This window comes from Musa acuminata, chromosome BXJ3-4 (genome assembly GCF_036884655.1).
Source record: "Musa acuminata AAA Group cultivar baxijiao chromosome BXJ3-4, Cavendish_Baxijiao_AAA, whole genome shotgun sequence".
Lineage (NCBI taxonomy): Eukaryota > Viridiplantae > Streptophyta > Magnoliopsida > Zingiberales > Musaceae > Musa > Musa acuminata.
The window spans coordinates 43,838,817-43,858,299 of NC_088352.1; the positions used below are offsets into that span (position 1 = coordinate 43,838,817).

General features: G+C 36.6%; 3 protein-coding genes across 7 annotated transcripts; 2 read left to right on the plus strand and 1 right to left on the minus strand.

Annotated features, from left to right (window-relative positions):
* Window positions 1-371: 371 nt before the first annotated feature.
* Window positions 372-5,132, plus strand: LOC135637071 (copper chaperone for superoxide dismutase, chloroplastic-like). Its single transcript, XM_065149439.1, has 6 exons — window positions 372-658; window positions 758-784; window positions 2,533-2,605; window positions 2,766-2,900; window positions 3,783-4,003; window positions 4,645-5,132. Exons 1-6 carry the CDS (start codon window positions 452-454, stop codon window positions 4,879-4,881), a joined length of 900 nt encoding a protein of 299 aa, XP_065005511.1. The 5' UTR covers window positions 372-451; the 3' UTR covers window positions 4,882-5,132.
* Window positions 5,133-5,725: 593 nt separating this feature from the next.
* Window positions 5,726-11,371, minus strand: LOC135585483 (barley B recombinant-like protein D). Of its 2 annotated transcripts, XM_065145602.1 has the most exons (4): window positions 11,249-11,371; window positions 8,054-8,256; window positions 7,826-7,936; window positions 5,726-6,924 (listed from the first exon to the last, which is right to left on the minus strand). In XM_065145602.1, the coding sequence occupies exons 3-4, from the start codon at window positions 7,892-7,894 to the stop codon at window positions 5,956-5,958; spliced, it is 1,038 nt and encodes a 345-aa protein (XP_065001674.1). In that variant the 5' UTR covers window positions 7,895-7,936; window positions 8,054-8,256; window positions 11,249-11,371; the 3' UTR covers window positions 5,726-5,955. The 2 variants fall into 2 exon arrangements, with proteins under 2 accessions (XP_065001674.1, XP_065001675.1); XM_065145603.1 differs by lacking the exon at window positions 8,054-8,256 and having other exon boundaries at window positions 11,249-11,359.
* Window positions 11,372-12,022: 651 nt separating this feature from the next.
* LOC135585488 (uncharacterized) lies at window positions 12,023-19,257 on the plus strand. Of its 4 annotated transcripts, none has more exons than XM_065146970.1 (8): window positions 12,023-12,462; window positions 13,558-13,610; window positions 14,624-14,683; window positions 14,781-14,858; window positions 15,792-15,921; window positions 17,209-17,261; window positions 17,828-18,001; window positions 18,770-19,257. In XM_065146970.1, the coding sequence occupies exons 1-8, from the start codon at window positions 12,117-12,119 to the stop codon at window positions 18,917-18,919; spliced, it is 1,044 nt and encodes a 347-aa protein (XP_065003042.1). In that variant the 5' UTR covers window positions 12,023-12,116; the 3' UTR covers window positions 18,920-19,257. The 4 variants fall into 4 exon arrangements, with proteins under 4 accessions (XP_065003042.1, XP_065003044.1, XP_065003045.1 ...); XM_065146972.1 differs by having other exon boundaries at window positions 12,023-12,466; window positions 18,770-19,246; XM_065146973.1 differs by lacking the exon at window positions 14,624-14,683 and having other exon boundaries at window positions 12,023-12,466; window positions 18,770-19,246.
* Window positions 19,258-19,483: the final 226 nt, after the last annotated feature.

Consider the following 19,483-nt stretch of genomic DNA (forward strand, 5'->3'; position numbering starts at 1 on the left):
CAGTGGGCTCTCCTCGGCTCGTACCTCTCGGACAATCCCGACCGCCGATCAATCGATCTCATCACTGTTCTCTGATTTTATAAAACCCGCCATTGCGATTCGTGAAAGCCTGATGATGGCATTATCGCAGGAACCGGAACACTCGAGGTGGGACCCAATCCTGCCTCCAATTGCAATCCACGTACGTCGCAATTGAGAAGCGCGGTCTAGGTTTCGAGGTACCGGGCCGCTGGATTTCTCGAGATACTTCCAGAACCTTCTGCAAAGGGCCGAATAAAAGAAGGATTATAATAATAAAAAAAGAAACTCCACAAAAATTATACTCTCCACAATATAATACGGGATAGTGAATAGGATAAAAAGCTTTAGGAAAAAGAATTATAAAGCAAGTAATAAAAGAGTGAATCGGAGAAGGGAGTGCGAAACCAAACCCTCATTAAGAGGACGAAAAATGGTCGCTGTTCTCAAAATCTTAAGCGTCTCTTCTCTCCCCGTAGCGATCGCAGCGTTAACCCTCTCCTCTTCCTCTTGTTCTTACTCTCCCTTCCCGACCAAGCTTCCCATCTCTCTTCGCTCCGCATCGGCGACCCGGAGGCTCCCCTTCGCCGCCCTCCGCATGGATTCCTCGGCCACGGAGCTGAAACCCTCCGCCGTCCAGGTGAGCCTCATGTCCCTGCGTCCGTGGTTCTCCAGTACCGGGCATCGATGCTCGTGCTCAATTCGGTTCATCGTTTCTGATTTTTCGCTTCTCTTGCAGCAAGATGGGGTTTTGCCGGAGCTTATGGTAAGCAAGTCTCTTTTTGCTCGTCAACTACCCTTTTTTCTTTGTCTCTACCTTGACTTCATTATTATGGTGGTCCTAGTATTTGAGTGGTTCTTTTTGCAAGGAGAAGTTCCTAAAGATTGTATTTTGTTGCGCAAAATGCTTTGCTTGTGATGCCACCATTTGAAATTCAAGAGATTTCATGCTTGAAAACTTGGTCTTCTGGGAGATGATTGTTAGAGTTTGTACTGATCTGATTCTTTTTCAGGTACTGAAGGTAATTCTTAGGACTAAATTGTGAATATAATCTAGGAATATTTGTATCTCAGTCTATGACCAATGCTTCTTTCCACCTGAAGTAGTGCAAAATTGTATGATTGCCTTTGGCCACTGTGCAAAAGGGACAACTAATAGTAGTAACAAGCTGTCTGACAGACAATTCTGTGTGCATGTGTGTGTAAAGCATAAATAAGGACATATCTTCGCACTTCATTAACATGGATATAATATCTTTTCATGCAGATGTTCCGTTAACTTGATAATTCTTGTAACCTAAATAACTGCAGCACAACAGTAGATTATGCTTCTTTTTTCTTTTTCCTTTTTTGTTGAGGAAGCTGAATCCATTTCTTTGACATGAGCATATGCAAATGTTGTTTTATTATACCATGAGAAAACTGGGATAAAGATCTAGACTTGTTTTATCCAAACAATGGAGATGTGGAGATTTCAAATTTATGGTTTCGAATATGTCTCCATTAATGTTTTTCCTCCCATAACTCCATTCTGTGTCATCCTAGGATCTGTGCAAGAATAAATTCTTTATTTTCGTAATCTATGCTCTTCTTGTTACTAGAGTTGAATTTACTATATGTATATGTAGATATTGAAACGATAGAAGGAAATCACTCATTGTCATTTGGTACATTAGAGTATTCTTACAACTTCGACTTGGATGATGTCTTATGAAGTTCCACCACTGTTAAATACTTCTGTAGACCTGGTTGGCCTAGCACTAAAGTTCTTCAGGTGTTTGGGTTGATTTGAAGGTATTTAAGTGGAGCAGAATGCTTCAATACTAAGCGGAGAAAAATGCTTCAATTTGGTTTTGAATATGCTTAAGCAAAATGCTTCTTAATGTTCTCGGAGCATTTATATCCAAAGTAGCGGTTGAATGCTTACTGACTGGATTAGTAAGTTCAACAATAGCTCAAACATATCTGCCTTAAAAATTGTATATTTTTAATGCACTGATCTGCTACAATTAAGCCGCATTTGACTTCTTGTAAACCAGTGTAGTAGCACCTTGTTTGTTATTGTCTTTCTTAAGGTGTATTTTCTTCTTTTAACTTACACTGAGTAAGATATTATATGAAGACCTCTGAAACAAGCTTTAGATCTAGGAAAGCTTCATAATAGCTGCTTTCTATTCCTATGAGCGTGACAACAACTTGGCATTAGTATATCATCAAGATTGATAATAAATTAAATCCAAGATCAGAAACAAATAAAGTCCTTATGAATTAGTTGGGCCCATTTTGACAATGGTTGTCCAAGCGTCTAATGCATATTAGTGAAGCAAGTATCTATTTGACATGTATTTTCGAGGTGGAATGGAGTCTGGATGTCACTGCATTAATGGAAACCTTCTAATGATTAACAGAAATATTGGCTAATTGAACTACTGTACTGGTTTTTTTACACTCTGTTCTATAAGCTTGCTTGATCTTGTTCATCTCTTTGTTCTAAATAATCGTTTATGGTTTTAGACAGAGTTCATGGTGGATATGAAATGTGAAGGCTGTGTTTCGGCGGTAAAGGATAATCTTCTTAAGCTTGATGGTATATAATCAGTAAACTTCATCTATAGAGACTTGTTGGACATACACATTGTCATCATCTTTGGTGTTTTATGGGTTTCTGCTAATGGGCTGAAACCATTCCTAATAGTTGTTTGTATCATGCTTTCAGCTGATTATGCACACTGTTTTTGTGCAAACAGGAATTAAAAATGTTGATGTAGATTTGAGCAATCAAGTAGTGAGAGTCCTTGGCTCGATTCCTGTGAAGGACATGGAAGATGCTCTTGCTCAGACTGGCCGTAATGCCCGATTAGTTGGACAAGGCAACCCCAGTGGTTGGTCATTCCTATATTTTGCAAAGCCTTAAACATAGTTGAAATAAGAGCTTCTTTTTCAACTATTATGAGCATCCGAGTTGAATTTATTTAAGATATAGCACGGTTTTAAATACAAGTATGATACTGGTTTTAGTAACCTATCAGATTTCTATGATACTGATACATATCGGATGGTAAAACGACCTGCACTACCAAGTTTTATTGAATAACCAAATGAACCATATCTTTACTGATATTAAACTATGTTTCAATCAGCACGTGCCTATCAGACTGGTATTTTAAACCTTAGAAGTAAAGATTTAAGCATGTTTTTATAAGATCATGACCAACATTAAAATCATTTGATCTTCAATAAATTGTTCTTAAGTGCAGTATATGATACACTTAATTTGTATTTTTGTGCATTTTGTAACAAATAGGAACTTTATATTCATGCAAGGCACAAGTTATGGGATAACATGTGCTCATTCTAGAAAGAGTTGCAAACTACATGGTTGGCCAGCTGGTTCATTCTTCTATAGGATTTTATCTGAAACATTTAATATCTGCAGAGTTGCTGCAGAATACTGATGCTTGATTTGGTGATTGATTGATGTTAAAAAAAGCAAAAGATCTTTAAATGATTTTTATCTTGTGGATTTTCTTACAGTTTGTTTTCCTCCCAAGTACATATATTTAGTTGGTGAATTGATAGTCCTTCAGTCAAAGCATGTGGACACCTTTGTATGGAAGTCATGCATTTAATGTAGTTGACCAAACCAAAAGGTTGAAATGAAGAATTTGTTGTTGCAAATTATTTTGTAGTTTATAATTCAAAAATGATGTTATTTCTGTCTATGGATAGTCAAAGTGACTGACTGTAATTACCATCTTTTGTAGACTTTTTAGTTTCTGCTGCTGTTGCTGAGTTTAAAGGCCCTGTAATATATGGTGTTGTACGCCTGGCCCAGGTGAGTATGGAACTAGCAAGAATTGAGGCCAGCTTTAGTGGTTTATCCCCTGGCAAGCATGCATGGAGCATAAATGAGTTTGGGGATTTGACCAAGGGAGCAGCAAGCACTGGGAAAAATTTTAATCCACCAGATCATATATCTGAAACGGTACCATTTACCATGTTTTTCTGTGTTTTTCCAAACCATTTTACTGATGAAAATTTGTCTCTCATTCTTGCAGTTGCATACTATGTGTGTGCATTTGCTTGTTGATGTTGCAGTTATTGACTGCATGGATCTGCCTGCACTGAATTTTAGCATTTAGCTTGTGAAAGTAGTTAAGTTCTTCAATGCATATCTCCTTGGCATTAGCATTTTGATTTTCAATCTGTATTTGACTTTGAACTCCATTTAGTTGTTTGGGATAAATATTTGGAGACATTTGTTTGTCATGTTTTATGTTTAATCGCATTTTAGTGAACCTACAGAACTGTATGAATGGTTGAGGATATTTTTCTTTTCAATCTTTGTCGTGAAATTGCATGCTGTAATCACTAAGCAGAATTATTTTTGCATCTTGACACTTCTGTAGAAATCTTGAATTCTTGATTACTGTAGGAACTCACTTGTAGAGAGCCTCAACCACCCTCTAGTATATGGTTCATACAATATAAGGTTATTTAACATGGGGAAGATAACAAAGACAGGAATTTGAAATATCTGAAATATTTTGTTTTACTTTTTCCATTGTGTCATATCATATTGTTGGAAGTAGAAATGCCTTGAATATTCTGGTTTGATCTGCACAGCCCCTTGGCGACCTGGGAACACTAGAAGCTCTAGGGACAGGTGAAGCCAACTTCACGGGTTCTAAAGCAATGATTAGGGTTGCCGATCTCATTGGCCGCTCAATTGTGATTTATGAAACTGAAGACAAATCGGACCCAGGCATCACAGCTGCAGTAATAGCAAGGAGTGCAGGAGTCGGTGAAAATTATAAGAAGATCTGCACTTGCGATGGTGTTACCATATGGGAATCGAACTAATTTTCTTTTCACTCTGTTTTGCTGTGTGTCAAGATTTACTTGGCCACACTGACCTGCTGTAAAGAAGCTGACAAGACTCAATTCTCGATGATGCCACATCATTCATGGTGATGTAAACAATGACAATCTGAGCTGCAAGGGGTTGGGTGATTGTGATATGCGAATTGGTTGTTTCAATCTACCTTGTATTCCAATTAGCAGATTCTTCTCCATGTTTTGTTTTAATGAGATTGGACTTCATATTTGTATAACTTGCATTTTCGTCTCACCATTTGCATTGGGAGCTGCATGTGTTGTTCAGGAAAGATTGAGTTGTTGCTCCTTCAAGATTAGGTCATGTTTGTGCTTCTGTTTGGAGTTATCCATCTCGAGTCATCATGCTAATGCTAATTGCTTTCTGATTGGAGTTATCGATGTTTGTACTTTTTCCTATGATCAACCCTTCTTCAAGCATGTTTGTACTTCTGTTTGGAGTTATCGATCTCTCTGAGTCATCATGCTAATTGCATTCTGATTAGGGAACTTGTTCCTATGATCAACCCTTCTTCAAGCATCACGAAGTATTGATCCTTTTTTATTGTACAGAAACTGATAGGGGATGTTTGTCCAAAATTACTGAGCTGAGATTCTAACAAAATGTCACCATACCTCATACAGCATCATTTTTACACAAAAAACAGTAATTTCTTCAATTTTAATTAAGAGACTTAATTTGGAAGGATATCTACAAGGACTTTCTCCATCATGAAACTGAAAATTCTGTTCTCCATCTTACACGACTGGCAAATAACTACAGAGGATGTTAGAAGATAAAAAGAGTTCAGCAATCCTACATGCCAACGAGTTCAAGAGAACTTTCAATTTTTGTTTTCTTGGGGCAAGCTTCATTATATTGATGAATATCTTACAAGAAGAAAGAACATGACAACCAGTAGTAGATAAAAGTTTCTGAATTCTACTGCATAAACAAACACTAATCGAAGTGAACAGCTTCCTGGTGGTAGTTTCCCTGCAAACGACCCACCACAGATTTTAGATCACAGAGGACACCAAAACTCATCAAAACATACTGCCTCACTTGATGGTGATGTAGCGATTTGTCCCATGCTTAGCCCAGTGGTCCTTAAGGTCAACTGGCAGAGACAAGTCATGGCCTTCTGCTGCTAGCCTGCTTAGAAGCTTTCTGAATGCGCTGCCGCTCATCTTGCGCCCTGCGACACGTGCATGACGCTTGTTGGGCAGAACCGGTAGTGGATACATGGAAAGAGTCATGGTACAACAGGCAGACTGCCATCCTCCGTTCCCCCACTTGTAGCATTGTTGGTATCTCCCAGTGCACGAACAGACAGGCGCTGGCATGGATGAGTCATCGAACGTTACCTGATTCAGACCCAGGTCTTGACTCTTCCATTCATGATGCTTCAATGAGGACACCTTATTTAGATCTTCCCCAACTCCGACTTCACCTCTCCATGCACCAGCCGCCCTTGCAATAGTGACTTGCTTGTCCCAATCGTTACCCCCACTCTTCTTACTCTTGCGAGGGAACTTTGTCATCTTCTTTGATGAAGAGGCTTCAACTTCAGTCTTCTTCCTTGACCTTTTGGTCTTGATGAGCTTCCCTAAAGTCTCTGGACCACCTGAGTTGTGAAAGGCCTCACCTCTTGGTGTCTCTCGTGTTTGGTTGTTGGGAGCATCATGCAGTTGCTGCGGTGCAGCTTGGATATGCTGAAGGTGTTGCTGTTGATAGTTGTACATGTTTTTTGTTCCGCAAGGAGCAGGGGAACATCCAGGTGCACAGTTATTGCTCATGCAATTCTCACGGGCATATTCAAGGGCAGCAATTGCATCATCACGTTCTAAAATGGCATTATTCCTCTCAGCGATTGCAGCATCACGCTGGAGGTAGGCCGTGTCTCGTTCAGCTAAAGCAGCTTTCTTCTCACTTATGGCTATGTCACGTTCTTGGAGAGCTTTCTCCCGCTCAGCCATGAGGAGCTTTATGGTTTGATTCTCCTTCAGCTGATGATGAGGCATCATCCACTGTAATATCATCATCCAAAGAGAATAATAAGATGAGTAATGTAAGCCAGAAACTGAAGGTGCTCAAGGGTGCTGTCATTTATCTGCAAACTTTTAGCATGATAAAAGGAAGCTATATAGATATCGGTAAGTAATTAATTTTATTTAGTAGGAACACTGTTGGCACTACATCATATGAATTGACATATAGAAAAGGCCAAAGAAGCTTCTCAAGTATCATATGCTCATCGTATGCCAATTTAATCTTATGGTTTCTTTTATATATGTAGTGGAGCTAAAAATATATGAACCTCTAAACAAACTGTTGAAGGCCAGACAACCAAATTTCTCTCCTAAAAGGAATTAATTTGATTTGTTAAATAGGAAAGTCAGAAGTGAGTGAATAAAGTTAAGAAACTAAATTCAGGACAAAGATCAACATGGAGATAGTAATGCCTTCATTCGGAATTTAAATCTTGGATAGTTATGTACCCAGTTTCTTGAATCCAACTTAAGAAGTTCTTAACATTTTCAGAATACCAACAACAAGATTTCAGAATTGACATATCTAATATTGAAAAAATAATGGACATACAACCTGAATGGTCATTGAACAAAATTTAATCAAGCACTAGTAAGATAAAAGATTCTGAAAAAGCAAATAACAATGGACTATAAATGTTTAGAACTTAATTTTAAGTTCGAGTAGTGAAGCCAACTTTAAAAATAATGATAAGTGCAAAAAAAAGTGATTCTCTGGTTTAATCATACCGTCAATTGAAGCTGTTATAATTTAGAGACACTGATAAGAAAAAAATGAATTTTTCTATTAAGCTTGAGCTTTTCAACATCTTAATTAAAATCAATAAAACCAGGAAAAACATTGGCCAGAAATATCTGCAAAATTCTTTTAAAATAATACCTGTGCATGAGCTGTTTTGTATTGATCATTCTTGTGTCTCCCATTCTCCCTATGACCAATCTCATCCATAACCGCAATCGACTTGTAGGATGAGTTCAAAGTTTCTATTATCTGTTAAGCATTAACATGGTGTGCACATTCAGCCACATCCCATGATAAAATTTCAAAGATTATCTATCAAAAGAAAGAAAGAGTACAAACGGGTAATCAAGTCTATGTAATGCTTACAAGAGAAGAATTGATGGTAAAATGAGCTCCTCAAAAGCAATTCAACTGAATGCCATCACCATGCTGTTCATAACAAGCATATACTTCCTCTAATTGTTAGGGGGTAGAAATGCTTAATGCACAATCCTGAGTTGTCATGAAAACCCCTCACTCATTTGTTCTTAAGATAACTACTTGCCAAATTCATTATCATCATCATCACTCTGTATAAACCACATTGATTTAGCTAAAGAAAACACCAAAATTAATAGCACCAGTATGGAGATAATAAATTGCACAACAATAACAAAACTTGGAAAAACTTTTGAATATTTAACCTAAAGGTATCCCACTTAAGTTATTGATATAGTTTAACAAGCATTATCTCAGTGATTTTTAAAAGATATAACCGCAATGTTAAAAAGAATATATCATATTGCCTGAAGAATTTTCTTATCAGGAATTACTGAATTTGAGAAGAATCAAATTGCTAAATCAGTAATCATCCGTAGGATTGTGTACCATGAAGTTCTCAACAACTTACACTTAAACATGATCCAAAGACATATTACCTGAAGTATCCAATAGGATGCTTTTTTTCTTTTTTTTCACATTAGAACTCTAAAGATAAAGGTAAAAAGGCAAAGATGAGTAACTTAAACATAATTATTAGCAACGTATCAAATTATCTATTTACATGTTACAATATCTACATTTTGTATCTATGCTCTATATTTGAAACCTTATTGTAACTTTCTCATCAATTCCTTCATTTTTTATCCATCTCATCAAACTCTAAATTCTATTTTTCGTGGAAGCATTCTCTTTGAGACAAACCACCAAGGGACCACTGCAGCACCCCTCTAAGGCACTATGCAGTCTTCTTGCAGGCTTTGTACGGCTACCTTTAAAAAATTCAATTCCCTGGCTATGTATACAATCAAGTCAAGTCGCTGTCAACAATGAAACACAGATCGAATGCCATAAGTGCATGTTGCACATGTAATTAAAGCTAAAAATTTATCCCTATCCAAAAATAACATCAGAGTGATTAATAATGTGCAGCTATGTTTTACAAATACTGCAATGAAATACATATTTTATAATAAAAAAACAAGCCTTCATGAATTCTGTATCAGAAAAGTCTGTGTTTAGTATATTTCCTTTAGTTTGCAATGAGATTCACACTTGCTAATTTATTTTCACATTGGTGATGTAAAATTGTTACGAAAATAGATATTCTAATTAAATTTTGTGCACAATCATAATTGTGAACTCTCAAACGAATTGTCACTATTTTTTCTTCAAACATAGTACATAGTTATGCATCCATGTGTATGTAATTTAGTGATTGTCTGTACAAATGGATATGAGTTAACAAAAGAGAAAGGTCCATGGTGACAACTTGGCCAAATAAGATATACTCGATAGATTATTTGAAGAAATTGATTATTGAGAAAAAAAATGAGAGATGAGAAATGGAAAGAAGCAAAGAGAATCAGACAACGGATTCACACAGAATCAGATGCATATGCTCCATATAAGTGGCAGAATTAGTTCATAGACAGACCAGGAAGAAGACCTTAACATGAGAGCTTGGAGAATCATGGGGCTTGACTCTTTATTTCTCCATTCATGTAATGCATAAAAGAACCAGAAACTGACAATATATTTCTTGAATTGGTTGCTTATAGTTGGAATCCCAAGTGTTTATGAATTGGTCAATGCAGTATACTATTGTGCATTATTACATGCTTAATGAACTTGAATAGCGGTTTCATGATTTCATCCAGCATGAGATAAATTTGTGATGCCAACAAGCAGAAGAATATTATCCACATATGCATGTTGATAAACCATTGCCTACATTTTGATATTAATTACGAGCAAAGCTGCAGATTCATGGGAAGTCAGATCTGAACACAGAAAAGAAAGGTTATGAATGTAGTTTGAGTACCATGTGCTGCAACCATACGAGGATAAAATCAAATGGCTAAATATATATAAATATACAGCCTGCAATTTGAACAGATGGTATACAAATTATTCCACATTCGTACCTTTAAGAAATAGATAGCATGAACTTTAGAGAAATCACCACCATGAATAACTTGCTATATCACATGTTCAAGAAAAAAGACAAAAGAGAAAAGCTATGTTTAAAAATCCTTCAAAATTTCTGAGACAGAAGAGTTTGGGAGTTGGAAAGATATGAAAGAGAGATTAAGAGGCTAAAACACAATAAATTGGGATACAGGAAGAATCCAGGTGGAGGACCCCTTTTTTGTAAAAAGTTCTTGCAAGAGAATAATACTGATTTACAGAGTCTACAAGTTCTTACCATATGTATCTGGTGTATATTTAAATTATGCATGACCAGAAAATAGGCTAGAACTGGACCATCAATCAAAAGCAAGAAGGATAATGAAAAAGGAATGATCAAAGCATTTCTCAGTCATTCTGCTACAACCTCCATGATTTCATTGTTTACCCTTTTACATGCATGGGTTTGCTGGTTACTTACAAATTATGAATGGCACCCTTGTTCATTTTTATTTCTTCTTGTGGGAGATTGGGGACGTAGCATATACTTCTCAGATAATTATGCGGAGGCTACAAGGTCCTAGTGACTCAATCTCTTTTCAGTTCAAGCACAGAATAAACATCGTCTCCGTAAAATCTAGCAAATTGAACATAGAAGTGATCAAGATAGTCTTTACTTTCCACCACGAATATTAACCCAGGTCGAGCTTCACCAATGTGCATACCCTAAATCATTTTCATACTGAAAACATCCGATCAAGTTTCCGAACAATGCATAAGCATTACTCGGTGCTTCGGCAACAACAGGAACTTCCATGGTCTCTTGAGGCCCCAAGTCCCATTTTTCACCTCCACAACTTGAAGCACAATCACCAACACCGTAGTTCAAGATCCCAAACGCACGAAACAAGAAGTCCACAAAAAGGGGGAAAACCCCATGACACAGCTAGGGTTTTGACAAAGGGCATGTAAAAGATGTCACGCCTCATTCTAAGAACAAATTTCGGAAGACCTAAGATCAACAATCGGTAGGAGTAATATCACACCGCTATCAATGCGCTCGATGGTGAAGTGTCAACATAGAAATGTTCCGAGCCAGGAATCCCGAGGTCAATAGCAATGGATTATGAAGGAACCTCCAAGAACGGGGGGATCAAAGAGAGGAAGACTTACTGCCTTCAGCGAACACCCACGCTTCCTTCCTTCTCCGTCTCCCTCCTACCTCGAGCTTCCTCCTCTCGGTGTCAGTTGTCCCGAGAAATCCTTTAGTATTTTTTTTTTTTGCTCTCTTATTTTTCTGAAGTCTCCATCGGCTCAGTTGTACTGACCTGTGGGGTCCATGTCCCTGTCGAAGGGGTCGGAATCACCTCTTTTACGAAGGCAGGGTTCAGCATTTATACTTGCAATGAGATCAGTCTTACGTGCCGTGGCAAACAGTTATTGGCTAATTCTAACGAAGATTCTGAAGCCTGTCTGAGATCAAACAGGGATCAAGCCCCAATGGTAACACTCGCCTGCTCACCGTTTTGGAGTAGACAGCACGAAGAGGTTCAAAGGGGATAGCAAATCAATTATATAAGGCCGAATTTTCTAAAATGCCCTTTACATTGTGCAATGTTCCACAAAACATCCCTCCTAAAAATATTCTAAAAAATATTATTTTTATTTCTTTTCCAAATGACTCTTCTCATCTTTAAACCGATTCAACTCATAATCTTACTTAGGTCGATTTAAAGTACTATTATATTTTTTTATAATTTAACAAAAGTAAATTTTATTATATTTTTCTATTCTAAATTAGCTTATAATTTAGAATTTATTGGTAATTTAATGGTAAATAGAATTTATTGTTTCGTCGTTAGAAATGTGTATATCGTCAACCAATTTGTTTACAATTAAAAAAAGAAAAAAAGAAAATATGATATATCCGCTAATTCGAAGCAAGCTTGTGAGTGAGGAGATAATTTGCCCATCGCAGGAGAGTTCGTTTCCTACCTTAGCTTGAGAGGAAACGCTCCTTAAGAGGAGCCAAACCACGGCAATGGTCACGGCCATGGCGGTAGCTTGTCCTCCTCACCTCTCTCTCGGCTTTGCGCCTCGAGTGCGCACCAAGATTCACTGCCGCCGCCACCGCCACCGCCATGCCCTCCGAGCTAGTCGGCACGAGTCCGGCACGAGGACGCTCTTCTTGTCCTGTCCTCCTCCTTGTGGCCGGAGAGTCATCAATTATCGCTCAGCCTCCCACGCGGAGGAAATTCCGGCGCCGGTGCCGGCGTCGACGGAGGACGACTCGTCCTTTTCGGTCCTGGCCGCCATCACGAGCCTGCACAACGATATTGTGGTTGTGGACACGCCGGCTTCGAGGTTTCTGCTCCTCGATTCCACCCGTAGGTGCTTCTCATGCTCTTGGATTTTCTTGTTTTTTCTTGAATTCGTAGTCTAGCCGTAAAAATATGAATTTCGACTGTGAAATCGTTAAGACATTCGATGGAATGTGTTGCCGCATCTATTCTTGTTTGACGGGATTTCTTCACTCTCTCGTTTTTTTATTGGTTTGATTTTTTTACCTTTTTTCCAATGCCTGAATTTGAATCTTGGATTTGGTGTTGAGGGTCTGAATCGGTTGTGAAACCTGTAAGATATTTGACGATTGAACCCATTCCTGTTCAGAGAACTTAGAGACATTTCCTAGGAGTAGGATGTTAACCTTGTGTTCATGCAGTTTCTTCTGTCCCAACTCGACCCGACGAAGAACTTGAACTATAAACGCTTCTTTTGTTCATAATAGTTCTTGAATATTACATCTTTTCACAGTTGACTTTCATAACAGTTCTTGAACATTGCATCTTTTTGCAGTTGACTTGGCACTGATGATTATTTTCAGGGATTGTTTGATCATCCTTCATATCCTCATAATGACACACCCCTCCTTGAGTGCCATTTAAAAGGCATAATTTGGCCGATAGCCTTATTTGTCATGTCATTTGCTATCCCTCACTTAAATAAGTAGAGACTGACCATAGCTGGCTGCTTGCACTTAGAAATTTAGGAGGTAGATTGAAGGGTGATGTGGACAAGATGTTGAGGTGGATGGGATTCATGTTTCGTGTATTGTTATGTTTAAATATATGTAAAGTAGTAATACTTGGAAAAGTATCTAAGCTAACCATGCTACACATAATAGCATTAAGGGACTACCATGCACAAGAAAAAGAAGTAAAAAGATCTCAAGTTGTCCACTGGGCTAAAGTATAGGTCTATTGCTGTCATTACACTGGAAGGAATTTTGTGAATGGATTCACTTGAATATCCTTTGAGTATCTTTGATGTTCGGTTGTGCAAATTCATAAGAAACTTTTGACACTATAATTGGATTTCTTTAGTCAATGCTATGGACTAGTCACTTAAAAGTTCCAGTCTCAAGATCAACCACTATCTTTGCCTAATCTGTCCATAATTATTGTTTTTCTGTTATTTTGTAGATAACATTCACAGCATGTTAAACAAGGAGCAGTTATTGACAGGATCATATTGGGTATGATGTATATCATTTTTTTTCTGTCTAATTATTTGTATTATCATCATTGTTGAGGTAACTTTTTGGAATCTTTCAGCAAAATATTCTATTATGAAACAAGGCTAGAGTGTCATGGAGACAGCATTTGTCAATGCTGTTGGGAGTCCCAGGAATTAAGGGAGATAACGAGATCATGCACAGAATTCGTCATACTCTTCGCTTGCATGATTTTCATTCTATGTTTGGAAAATAAAATTGCAGCTTCATGATGCAAATTCGTAAAGAAAATCAGTTTCATGGTGTAATTCAAAATTTCTTTGAATAAGAAAAAAAAGATATTTTCACATTTAAATATTTTTGATATTTTTTGAGGTTATCGTAACCTGTTTATTGGCTTCTCCTTTGATTTTTTCCATCTTTATTGTTCCATGTTTTCTTAGTGCTTCCAGGAAAATAATGAAATCAGATAAATCAATTTTGTCTGTTGTGGTATCTTAATTGATGGGAGGTAGTTACGCACCATGTGTATTTTTATGCAAGTAATGTTGTTCCCAGGAGACCTTGTATTCTATGTTTCCTCCATATTTCCAAATCCAACATTCTTTTAGCATTTTCCCAAGTTAGTTACTAAATACCATGTTAGTGTAGAATTAAATTGATATTTCTTATCTTTCAACTGCTGAAATTACTTGATGTGGATGTTCTTCTATCGAGAAAGTCAATAGCATATTCTATTTACCATGTTGTATGTATTTGTGTCTCTCTATGTCTATGTTTGGATGTCTTGTTTCTATATATGTTATTCTTACCTGCTGTATTTATGCTTAGGTGCGCATGGATGTGTGCAAGTGCCGTTTTGTTGTCTCTATGTTAAGAACTACAAATCCATTCTTATACACTTGGATGGTAGCTATAGTATGGTGCATAAGATATTCTGTTAATTTACACTAAGATGCATATGTGCTATCACGAGTTTTTTGTAAGTAATTATGATTTGTTATATTTACTAGATTGCTTGGTGTTTTCTTTAGGATGATTTTGCCAGTCTTCCTGCTATTGTTCCAGAAGGTCCAATTGCAATCTTAGGCTTGGTAATCTACTGCAATTAGTGGAAAGCCTGCAATTATTTTCCCCAACTATTCATGTCTAAGAAATCATATACTGAAGTGAACTATGATATTTCTCCAGGGTGGTGGAACAGCAGCACATATAATGCTTAAATTGTGGCCGAACTTGCACCTGGAAGGTTGGGAGATTGATGAAATAGTAAGGAAAAGTTCTCAAAAATTACACTAATCTAAGCAATTTATGTATGAGATAATGATACTTAATGAGTGGATTTGGCTTGTTCTGGATCAGACCAACCAAGATCTGGCCACATCCAATCAGAATCAGCCTTGCTTACCCTTAATGTAGGATGCTACAGCAGTTCAGCACTATTAGATGCTTGACTGACCCCATATGGGACCTTGACATATCACATGGCACTCTGCCATGCATACTTACAGAAACTTTCTATCTTTTCAAACTGAAATACTTCAGATTAAATTGGATCTTAAGTCATCAAGAGCAGTAAAAAGTTGACTCTTTAGACTAGAAAACATGAAATCACAGTCCTGTGTTGGCCAAAACTTATCGACCTGGACATGAGGAATGACGATTTCATGATTTAGTTACAATCTTTATGTTGAGAAATCCACAAAAAAGAATGCACGATGAAAATATCATTTTCTGTTGAATCAACTATGCAAGAATTTCATGGTAATTAGTGTTTCAGGAGTAAAGTTTAAAGATTTACACTACATTTAGCAACAATTTATTAATTTAACACCTATAAGCATAAAATTAAGACACTGTAAGCTTAATAGGTACTTCAACTATGGTATTCTCCATTCATTGATTACCAATGGCAAGTTGTCTTTGAAAATTTGATGGTAGTTAAAAAGATGGTCTATTTTTTATGTTATGCAATAGTTTATATACGTCAATGATCTTTTGGCAAGCTTGTCAATAATTGATTTACTGAGCACAATTATACGTTGACCGGCAGTGGCAAACTTGTTTTATGAGATTCCGTTCTTTTATCTTTCCTAACACTTCAACAATGTCTGGTATTTATAAGGCCACTTCCACATACTTCCTTGATTATACAGTTTCACATAAACACTTACTTCCTTTTTTGTGAGTAATTCATGGCAGCTGATTGACATGGCAAGGGAGTATTTTGGTCTGTCTGAATTAGAGAAATGCACATCAGCTGGTGGTTCTCTTTCTGTTCACATTGGTGATGCATTTTCTGAATCTGTGAGAGTTCCAGGAGGTTTTGCTGGTACTTTTATTTCTACGGCCTTGAATATTATTGTTAATATTATTTTCTGCGGTGGTTCCTGAATTTTCTTTATGCAAAATGCTTTTCAATTTTGTTCTATTTAATCTGGTTACACCCCTTAACACTTTGGGTGTACTGGTCTTGTCAAGAGCTTATAAAGGTCCATAAGATTTTGTTATCAGGATTTTTGATTTTTTTAGTTTATAACCTGAGACCTGAGGAAAAGCCTTCCTCAAAATATGACAGGAGACACTTTACATCTACAAGATATGACTCCATTCAACAACTTGAAGCCATAGTATCCCAACTATATGGGGTTGGCTAAGATATAACCTCATAAACACAACTAAGTATGCCTAGGGAAATTTCATCATATAAATACATATGGCGATCATGTATCACTTGCAGAAACATGGAAGCACAGAGCTCAAGTATATAACAACATAAGGAAGTGCAAATTCTATGTATTTACCTATTAAAACAGCATGGCCAAGCATGAATGTGAACCTCTGAGTCACAATCTCCACCAGCATTAATGGGTCAATCAAATCATTACCTTGAGAGACAATAGGATGAGTAAATGGATATGCTCAGTAAGGGAAAGCATCTATTCAAATGATATTGTCATCATTTGAAACATGACATTCATGTAAACTTAACATTTCTATTTTTCATTTTAATTTTTATATAACATAGTAACAATGTTTCCCTTTACTTTAGATTGTTCGTTTTTTCAGCATTTTGCATCGGCTTTCCTTATTCCTTTCCTTTAGTATAACTCCTTCTTTCTTTTTTTGTTCTTCGAGGTATTAAAATTGAGTTTAACAACTTTTTCCAATTCCAACCCATTTGTGGTTCTCAGGCTGAGAGATTGGACAAAAGTGGACTTTTATAGTCATATGGATCATAGTCAAGACTAATACCTTGAACCATGCTAATAATTCTAAAAATATTTAATTATAATTCAAAATAATTAGAGGGTATAATCTTTGAGTCACAGTAACTTTTATTGGTCCATGATAAATCTAGGAAAACCAAAATGTGGTGCATCAACTCACCAATAGACATTTGACCCAATTATGGAAAATGAAAAATGTCCAAAATGGATATGTTTATGATCATAAAAGTTGCAATTCATAGTTTAGGCAAAACATTACAGTCAGAATCATGTCAAAAGTTTAATCTTCTGTTAATTTTACAATGACATGCTGATTAGTTGGTTTTTAACTTAAAACCAGTTTATCTTGTTTTTCATAAAGATTGTATTTGTGTTGTGTCACAATACAGGAATCATTGTGGATTTATTTTCCGATGGAAAAATTCTGCCACAGCTAAAAGAGGTTTGTACTTTTTTCTCTCTTTCACATTTAACATGTTCTTTCTATTCGTAGTTTTACCATAATAATTTTACTTAAGATTCAGTTGTGTTCATGCTTGCTCTATGTTGCATACATTGGTTCAGGTATTTAGGTCTTATATTCCATAAGAGAAAAATTTTAATATTATAAGTGGTTGTTGCCATGTATTTTCTATCACATTTTGTATGCTATACTACTATTTTCCTGGCATATACAAAAAGTTTGGTGCTTGTTGGCAGTCTAACCTTTCTGACCATCTATAAGGAAACCATGATTCAAATCCATTTGTTGTATTTTTTTTGCCCAATATATTTCTCCTATATCTGCCATGTTCACTCTAACCTAGAAGTTCTTTTTTTTCTTTTCTGTCTGGATTTTTTAAATTCTGTATTTTGTGGTGATCACTTGGTTCTTGTTTTACTTAACTTTTCTTCTTTTTCATTTTATTTATGCTCTTCTCTGTTTTCCTTTATGGCCTCTCTTCTTTTCACTGTGACTTGTGTTCTTTCATAGTTTAATATAATAATATTTTCTTATGTGCATAACAGGTCACTACATGGTTAGATATCGAGAGAAAATTGATGCCCCAGGGTCGTATCATGGTAAATTGTGGTGGAGCTCATGCTGAAGTATCTGGAAGTGGTGATGGAACAGCCAATATGGATGGTTCCTGGATTCAGAATTCTACTATTAAGGCACTTTGCCAAGCATTTCCTGGAAAGGTTTGTTGCTGCCTGTCCTTATACACTGGTCATTGGTTTCTACTGATTTGCCAATATTTTTAGACACCTGGATCTTGTGTTTGATCAGATCTTAGAACTTTCCTATTGATTTCAGAATCAAGTGCTTGAATTATCAAGTGGTATAATTATTCTTAATCCCCAATCATGGTTCACATTATGTAATTCAGTTATGTTATTGACCTGATGATGCATATGCATCAATTTTGTTTTGGTCTTTCAGATAGGTTTTAAATTTGTTGGGCAAAGGATTTTATGATTCAGTCAGTCTGAGGTCTTCAGTTAAATATGTTTGTGGCTGAGAGGCAGTTGCTTGCTTTTCTTAAGGCAACATCTCTCTGACTATGTCTGGCAAGTGCTTTAAGTGATCTTCGGGCAATGACCATATATATTCACTTTTTATATCTTTAGCATCTACCTTATAGAATTCGAGTAACTCCTACACTTTCAGCAAAAAATATATATACGTATATTCTACTGGGTTGTAGCCTCCATGCCAGTAAGATTTTGGCTTTAAATTTCAGGTAGATGCATTCGGATGTCTGTTGGGAAGGTTTTTTTTTTTCCCATGGATGAACATGGGATTGTATGTCACTCTATAAAATGAAACATTTTAGAAAAAGCAATGTGTTTAAGATGGTGTATGCAATCTTCCATTTTGTATAGTCATCTCTTGCATATATTGTCTCTTGTACGATATTATCCTTTATTCTGCAAGTCATTCCTGATGCAATAAAAGGTTTTTTGCAGCTGAGCTGGAAAAGAATAGCAGAGAAAGATAGTGACAACTATCTTGCTCTCACTGGTCCATTGCCAGACTTAGATGCCTGGTCAGCTGCTGTGCCTCATCAACTGAGCATGAATGTGAAAGATTGGAGAACCTGCAAGTTTGCTTCATAAAATTTTCCAGTGTGGCCAGCTTCATTGTCCATTTGGCAATGAACAAGTTATATCATTTGAAGAAACTCACCCAAGGAAACTAATTCTTATGGGCTTTGAGGTTACATCTGTTACTGGAAAAACTTGGTGCTGACTCAAGGAGATAGGAGGGAGTGCATATTTTAGGCTAGAATAGCTGATTTTTAGTCTCTTTCTAGTAACAACTATTTTAATTTTTATTACAAAATTTGATTAGTGATGCAGCTCACAAGAAGCGAGTGCACTGTAGTGGCTAAAGTTGTAGACTTGGAAGGATCTTCCACATTATATATTTCATCATCTGATTCATTGCCAGGTAATACCTTTTGTCAACAAATGATGCTGCAGGGAAATCCTGTCCACCATTTTCCTCCTTTATATATATACAATAGACCTGAAATCATACATCTGAAGAAAAGTTTCAGTAATTTTGTTATTATAATTATGTGTTCTAGTCTTTGGTGACCTAAGCATCCACATTATGTTGCAGTCACATTTTCTCTATGTTAAATCCAGTACTACGATGAATTCAAAAGGATGTGAAAC